This window comes from Gymnodraco acuticeps, unplaced genomic scaffold, assembly GCF_902827175.1.
Source record: "Gymnodraco acuticeps unplaced genomic scaffold, fGymAcu1.1, whole genome shotgun sequence".
NCBI classification, from domain to species: Eukaryota; Metazoa; Chordata; class Actinopteri; order Perciformes; family Bathydraconidae; genus Gymnodraco; species Gymnodraco acuticeps.
In genome coordinates, this window is record NW_022991738.1 from 438,342 (window position 1) to 447,115 (window position 8,774).

An 8,774-nucleotide genomic window follows, 5' to 3' on the forward strand; every position below is an offset into this window, starting at 1 on the left:
CATGACATGTGAGCATTGTAACAAAATCTAGCATGCAATGTTTAGTTGGGAAGTCCCTCGGTGGGCTCCAAGCCAAAATGTTTGTCCTTTAAAAACACACTGAAAGGATCTTTATGCAAAATCTAAAACCCCAGTGTGTATGAGGTTAAGGACAGGTCAGTGTTAGTTTTGTAATCAGTGCTAGCTTGGTGTCATTCTGCACTTACTCTGTACCCATGAAAGAATACAATATATTTGGTTGAACAAAGGAAGTATATGGCAACTTCTCTGCCTCACAGGGAATGGTTGTATTTTGTATCTATGTCACTGACTGTTTGTTACACTCATCAATGTATTTATTCAAAAAGAACAAGATACTTCATGTATTATCACAGTGGCAGAAACGTTTGTCTGCATATTCTGAGAAAATCTTATTTCCATAATTCAAAAGTCAGCTGGGGCTTCCTGGGGCCATATACATATAGGACTGAACACTATGAGACATATATTGATAATACAATAGAAAAAAACATTTAGAAACACCTGATTAATGTCAAGTCAGATGTTGTAAACTATGTAATTTGATGGGTTAATACAAGCTTGCTTACATGCAATGCATTCTGGTGAATCATAGGCTGACTATGCTAGGCCTGAAGGTCTTTCAAACACATACAAATGTAGTTAACAATCTTCAGTAAACAGTAACGTGTATACTGGGTTCATTGTCATGTTCCTTGTAACAATGCCATGATATTTCTGAACTGTCTGTTGGACTGTGGACTTCTATTGAACATTCATTGCCTAGGCTAACATTAACCTTCCAAACTAACTACCTACCCTAACATAATCTGTAACTTCAGTCGCATCCTAATCTTTCCGTTTCATGCTCCGGAAAGAGGTTTTCCTTTATTAATGTTTTCAGCAATTATATTAATTCACAATAGGCTATAAAAGGTGTGAGTATCTCTCTCTTACTCACAGTTTTGTTTTAATTTGCTTTACACAAAATCTAACATCATGAAAAGCTTCAGATGCAGTAATTGTGTTAACCAGCAGATGTCCAACTTTCTCTGTATCCAACAGCAGGGTGTTCAAGATGCTAAGTTTAATCAAGCACATCACAACATGTACACTAAATAATCATTTTACATGCTGCTAATTGATTGGCATGTGTTGATACATTACTAAAATGAATTTGGTCGACGTGTCACTGAATGTTTAAGCCCAATTGAGATGCTTCTGATTAACCTTATTTGCCAAGTGATGAATCTAGTTTACCAGTACTATCTTAGACATTTGCTATGAGGGTGTTTCCTTCCAGTGAAAGCTGAGTCATACAAGATTTAGTTATTCTTTAGTTTTTTCAGCATCTTTTATATAAAGCACAAAAGACGTTGGATTGGGTTGGTCAACATAATGAGCCTAAAATAGTCTGAAAAAATGTGTTAGCTGCCATTTTGAATTATGAGAGTAGTGTCAAAACTATGTTGAAGCAAAGAGTCAAAGCTGCAAAATGGGTATTATAGATTTCATAATGAAGTCAAAGATTATACCAAACCAATACGCTAACCATGCACATCTTAGAGTGAGTGAGTTTCATACCATTTTATTGGCACTCCACAACTGAAAACAAAACAAACGTCACAAGGGTTTTGGCTAAAAGTAAACTTCTACTCGAGACACTCAACCCTTGGCAGTAAGCCCACCCCTACCAGGTTTACACAATGCTATTCAACATCCTTTTCCTCAGTTTGCTATTGTTGCCAGAAAGTCCTGTGTTTAATACCCAGTGGCCCTTAACATGGGGCTGATCACGCATGGTAACGACAGAATCATTATTATTTTAGTCAATATTTACATGACAATTATCCAAGACAATTACTTATTGACTTTGGAAACATCATATATGAAGTAAATGCCACAATCTAGTGCACTTTGAAGACAAAATGAAGAGGCTAAATCTATGAAGAACTGTTAGCTCATGTCACTCTCTGGCAGATAAGCATACTCCAAAAACAATGAATAAACACTGAGATTAACTACTCTACGTTTTACTCCCGTCTTCTCTGTTAAAGGTCTCCTATTATACTGTTTTTCATCAATATATTATATGTCTCAGATATAGACAAAACATGTCTCTGAAGTGTTTGGCTCCAAACACCAAACAGATCATTGTAGCATTACCCATAATCCCCTCTGTTTCAGCCGTTTCCAAAGTGCTGATTCTCGGTCTGTTACTTTAGATGAAAATAAGGAGCCACGCCCCTCTGAGAGATATTTGGTTAAAAAGAACACAATGGTGCTCTAGGAGGAGATTCAGGTGATTACGTTATGACATAAGTGGCCAAAAATCTGATCAGCTCATTTTCAGACAGGTTTTTATATAAATGGATCAGGACAAAAAGTGAGAGAATCTTTTCTCCTGAAACTTTCAGAATCGTTTCACATGTTTATGTATAAAATACATGACAAAGTGGATTTTGCACAATAGGTTTAACTATAACTTTGATTGTTACATTTTGTCATCTATGTAGTTGTCAGTATGCTTTTTTTCTTTTACCTATATTTGATCTCAGATGATGGAGATGAACCATTATTGTCAACCAGCTATCATTGTCAAAGACAGCAATCTTGAGGTAGGAAACATTGTAGGAAACATATTTTACCAACATCAAATCTTTGACTTCGATTAAAATCTATAAATGCATTTAAAAAAACAGTTTCTTAGAACTTGAAACAAATGTGTTGTGAATCCTACTTCAGGCAGATAGTTGAATGCCCCAAATCATGACACCCGTCATACGACACTGCTTTGGAAAATAATGGTTCTGAGATATTATTGTTTACTTGATGACATCTTGTCTAATCAGCACTGTGTCTGCATACGTGGGTGTTTGTGACCTTTTGAGCACTGCACGTTCTGTGACTTCGACCTTTACAATGAAACACATAAAAAGTGAAAGTACCCACTGTACTGCCACGGATAAAAGGATTGCATTATTGTGCAAGGCTCGCATTAAAGGTTGATTTAAGGAATTTGTGAAGAAAAAAAAAATGTCAATTTATCCTACAGATTTACTATCAGCTCAGTCATTATGAAGAAAATAGTATTACAGGGCTATGAAACCAGCTGTGGTATTCATCTGGGGTTTACTATATCTTGAGAAAAATAACTAATAAGTTGCATTATGGGAAAAGTAGGTCCCAGGGGCCTCATTTATAACGCCGTGCGTAGGATTCACGTGGGAAGTTTGCTTACGTAGTAGAAATTAAAAAAATAGGTACAAAAATGTTCCGACATTTTCCGATTCACAAAACATTGCGTTTCCCTTTATAAATCACAATCGACTCGAAATGTGGTGCCGCTTTTGCGGGCTTCACGTAACGCCCATATTTGCCTATAAATAGTCAAAGAAACGCCCATTCATTCATTCATTTTGACTGACTGCATGAAGAAGATCGCAGGAAATGACGACAGAACAGCTAAAAAAGACATCTCACACAGTGTCAGATTTTGGTTATTTTGGGGAGGTGGAGATAAATCATATTGTTTGGCGGATGCAGTTTGAACCAGAGTAGCAGCATGGAGGTCGGATCGTCACCAAAATAAATAAATAAATAAGTGGTCCGAAAAAGGTTAATGACAAAAATAATACACATAGCCTTCCTCAGGCAGTGTGTTTGCACCTGGGACAGGACACACCACCCCCCAGTTAAAGGAAATACAACTAATGTGTTGTGTTATATCAGCTGTACAATTTACCACATATGGTGTTCTTAGTTTCCATACCTCCTGTGTTTTACAAGCGACTTATCAAGTCTTGGCAAACGGCATAAAACACGATTAAACGTGATAGTATATAAAATCATGCTCGTATCTACAACCTATAGAAATGCAAAACGGCGTCAGTTTAGACGTAATTCTCTCCTCCTGCTTACCGCATCATTTATGAGAAAACATTTCATAACATTAACACAACATATTCGAGGTGGTTTTAAATAACATATCCGTATTTATTTATTTCTCCAAGTTACATTTTTGTGTGCACTGAGTAGTCGCAAACAGGCGTTTGTTTAATCATTTTAAGATTGGCTTTAATCAATGTTTGAAAAGAAGCAGAAGGACAGAATTACGTCTAAATTGACGCCGTTTTGCATTTCTATAGGTTGTAGATAAGAGCATGGTTTTAAATAGGCTACCATCACGTTTAATCATGTTTTATGCCGTTTGCCAAGACTTGATAAGTCGCTCGTAAAACACAGGCGGTATGGAAACTAAGAACACCATATGTGGTAAATTGTACAGCTAATATAACAACACATTAGTTGCATTTCCTTTAACTGGTGATAGAGTTGCTGCGGGGGGGATTTGAGATGGGACACAAACCACCAAATACAAAAAAATTAATTCAGATCCAGTCGTCATGACTCCACTCCGGAGGGATTCCCCGATCATTTCTTACAGTCACTCATCAAGGGGGTGTCTCCTGTCCCCGGCACAAACACACTGCCTGAGGAAGGCTATGTGTATTTATTTTGTCATGAACCTTTTTCGGACCACTTGTTTATTTATTTTGGTGACGATCCGACCTCCATGCTGCTACTCTGGTTCAAACTGCATCCGCCAAACAATATGATTTATAGACCTCCCCAAAATAACCAACATCTGACACGGTGTGAGTTGTCTTTTTTAGCTGTTCCGTCGTCATTTCCTGCGATCTTCTTCATGCAGTCAGTCAAAATGAATGAATGAATGGGCGTTTCTTTGACTATTTATAGGCAAATATTGGCATTAAGTGAAGCCCGCAAAAGCTGCACCGCATTTCGATTCGATTGTGATTTATAAAAGGGAAACCGGCGTAGGAAGTGCCATACGCACTTTCCTCGCCGGTACGCAATGTTTTGTGAATCGGAAAATGTGTGTACCTATTTTTTTTAAATTTCTACTACGTAAGCAACCTTCCCACGTGAATCCTACGCACGGCGTTATAAATGAGGCCCCAGGAGTGGCTGGATCAAGTTAGCTACCTAGCTAGTAGCTAGCACGTTAGTTAGCATTACAGCCTTGTCATTTGTATTTGTATTGCCTTAACATGAAGTAACATTAAGTAACCCAAAATGTTAAACAGTAAGAGTAGTAGTCATATTTCGTGAACCCTTTGAAGAGTACTGTCACCGGTGTGATCATTCTATAATACACAATTTAAGCCCGGGTGAGAAATGCTAACGCTAGCATCGGCGATCGTCGATCTTTTCTACTTCATGCTATCTGCACAAATGGTTGACATTAAACATTAAAAAGACCAGGCAGTTCAGAGAGAATCAAAGGAAGGCAGGCAGGCAGCTTTGCATGACATTCTTCTGGACGTGTTTCATTGTGGTGAAAGTGAGGGTAGTCAATCGTTTTGTTGACAAGACAGTAGTGACGGCCATCTTGGTGACGTGTGTTGTTCTGCGAGACCAGAGATGTAGTTCATTGAGCGTTTCACACAAACAAATGTGTTACTTCACAGTTTTACGACACTTTTTTTGAACTTGCAAAATTATCTTTTAAATTGACAAACATGTGTAATTCGTGGCACAATTCAAACGGAATCGAAAGATAATCTTTCTACATAATTTTTTCGAAATAAGGTCCCATGGAGGTCCACCGGAAGGGGAGGGACTTCGCCACTATTATTTCCCCATATTTCTCTCCATTCTTCCTTCTGCCAACGGTGTCGCAGTTTCTCGTCCCTCCCGTGTTTGTGCTTAGTGCGTACGCATGGGTTAGAGTTTGCGTGGAGGACCGCACATTTTCCCGTCAAGTTAGTATTTTATAAATCGCAAACATTGCGTAGAATCGCCATTTTTGGAGCGTATATCCCTTTATAAATGAGACCCCAGAGCTTTTGAAGCGTAACGCATTAGTCAGGATACCTTTGTATCTGTTGCATTAAATACAGCGTGTCTCTGCAAGCAGAACGTTGAAGGTATTTCTACCACCAATATTAGCCTAGATTAGCATAGTGACTGAAGGTCAATGGGGTCAGTTTGTGTGTGTGTGTGTGTGTGTGTGTGAGAGAGAGACAGATATATATTAGACTGAGATGTCAGGCCTTTTACATGTCTGTGTCAGGGGCCCCCTCATAATGTCCACGACTGTAGGCTATACAAAGCTAGATAGTATTATACATCAGTATAGAGTATTTGCCTTTCATTTATCACACTGAAATAAATATTTATAAAAATGCACAGTGTATACTTTGCTAAAAACCAGGGCTTTGCATTTGAGCCACATTTTGTGAAATAATGTCAGTATTACCTTTTTTTCCCATTTAACATAATTTTAAGATTAGTACCTGGTTGTATCATGTTTTCTGACTGTTTATGGTTTGTGCTTGGTTAGTTAGTGAGTCATTATTGATTAGTTATGGTCAAAGTGATGCACCATACTACTGAAACAAATGATTATACATAACCACCTGTAATAAAGTCCATGTAAAGTGAGTGTGACCATTCAGAAATAATTGGGAAATGTGACTTTCTATGACATCAGCAGTTTTTATACAGACAGAATCCTTTTATTTTAGGCAACTCAACAGGTGCCACAATACTTAGAAAGACTGACAACTTTGAACAGAGACAACTGTAAGGCCATTGATAGCAACCAAAATAGTAAATCTGAGAGAGACCAGGACTATGACCTTCAAACTGACTATCAGCATTAGGTTCCAACAAGTGGGCTAAGCTGCTGAATCAAGTTCAATGTTTTTGTGTGAGCATGGGTTTCCTCTTGACAGTTCCAGAAACATTTCAAAATAAAAGTTGGAGTATTAAAATGTTGAGTGCTTCTCCAAATAAAAAGTTGTGTTCTTGGTTCGATATGTTTTATAGCCAGAGCTTTTGTGCCTTTCCTTTAATAATACTTCAAATTAAAGCTGTGTTCGAAAACAAGCTTTAATATAAGAAGTAGTGAATAAGTGGACAAGGGATGAGACTGTCCCAAATCTATAAAAAAAAATATATACATATCTCAAAGTGAAAGAATGACGAAACAGTGGCAAAACAAGAGGCTGAGCAAGGCATACAACAAATACAAGAGATGCCAAATGACCACAGCAAAACAGAAATATGTATGAAAAATGTGATGAGTGATGTAAACTGAACAGAAACACAAATCAAGATGCAAAACAAATACAGAAGATTAAGTTATGCCTTGTCGTTCTTTTTCTATCTCTTTGTCTGTTTATGTTACTCTTATAAATGACAGGTGGGGGACCTTGACATGTGTGTTGTGTCATCATCTGTACAATGTTGTTGTCTTTATTTCATATATCATCTTCTATAACAATGTTTCAAACCGTCCCCTAGCTTTAGCTGAAGCTTAACTAAATTGACTTTGGCTAAATCCAATAAACAAGAAGGAACACCAGAAGGTAAAAACAACAGTCACTCCCCCCTCTTCCTACCAATCAAGCTGCCCTGCAAGTTGTTGCTAGTTGAACAACGTAGCACTTAACAGCTATGTATGCATCATGTGCCTGCCAAAACATGTATCCTGAAACTTGTGTCAGCGTTCATCAGTTCTTTACATGTTCCATTATCCAATGAAGCATACAGTTGATCAAGCATATACACACACCTCTCTTTTACCCAGTGTATGGTGTGATAAGTTCCGGCTAAAAGCTGTCCTCCCTTAATGTAGCTGAATGAGCATGTTTACAATGTATTCTTACCCGAGTGAGGTCCTTGTAAGTTGTCTTCGTCATCTTCCTTCGCAAACATGTTGCCCAAACTGACAGGTTTGCTGCTTCCAGCTGCAGCCGCACTATTGCCGTCACCCTCTGCATCCTCGACTGGTACTATTGTAAAGTTGATGGGCATTTTGGCTCTTCAATCGTATGGAATAAAGTGTGTAAGGGGTGTTCAGTTACATCAACCAAAATTGCATTAGTTGTTTCACCCCCACAGGGAAGAAGGAAAGTATCCAAAGGAAGTCAAATCCAGGCCCAGTAGAGGCAAAGTTTTAGTTTGACCTCAACATGGCACTCTTAAATCTTTTGTTCATTCCTCTTTGTAGTGGGATCTAGTGTCCTCTAAACTCAGGTTGAAAGTGCTGCCTCTTGCACATGAGGCAGGCCAAAGTCCTGCAGAGTATCTCTTCACTCTCTCCTTGTTCCTTTCCCTCCCGTTTCCCCCCACTGTGCAAGACTATGGCCCCATGTGACCCTCTATTTACCATGTGAACAGAGCTGGATTCCATACATGGTGAACCCTGCAGCTCCTCCCATTGCTCTGACTGTCCCACTTCTCTCACTCTCACCTTTGAAGTGCCAGAAAGGTAGAGAAACAAACTCTAAAAGTATCTATAAAAGCCTCGAAATGATCTTTAAAAAATCCACTTTACCATAAAACAAAACAACTTGCTCCTTATAAACAAGGACAATCCAAACACACACTCTTTACTTTCTTGTTCTTCTTGCTGTGGTTTTGTTTCCTCTTCTGCCTTCCCTGGTAGTTTCCGTCTCTGGTTTCCTTCAGGTACACAAAATGGGAGTTACCTTTTCCCACAGTGCATTATGGGTATTGGTGTGAAATGCTGTTGGACAGCATAGCAAAGCACCACATGCGCACACAGACATTGTCCCAGCAAAGGAAACACCATGGAAACCTTGGACTTTAACTTTCCTCCGGTGCAGATTACAATGGACTGTCAGAGAGGAAAAGGATTTAGCTTTAAATAACAATGGGCTCAAATAAACATGCATTGTTTACAGATTGTGGGAATGATCATTTCATTGGCACTCTTACAC

At 38.5% G+C, this 8,774-nt stretch overlaps 1 protein-coding gene across 5 annotated transcripts in view; it reads right to left on the bottom strand.

Annotated features, from left to right (window-relative positions):
• LOC117534842 (solute carrier family 12 member 7-like) overlaps positions 1-8,511 on the bottom strand; it is a 35,180-nt gene extending 26,669 nt beyond the window's left edge. For 3 of the 5 annotated variants that reach the window (XM_034199077.1, XM_034199076.1, XM_034199075.1), the window contains exon 1: positions 7,698-8,413. In XM_034199077.1, coding sequence (XP_034054968.1) covers positions 7,698-7,845 — 148 coding nt within the window. In that variant the 5' untranslated portion in view covers positions 7,846-8,413. The other 2 variants (XM_034199073.1, XM_034199074.1) reach the window with 2 other exon arrangements.
• Positions 8,512-8,774: the final 263 nt, after the last annotated feature.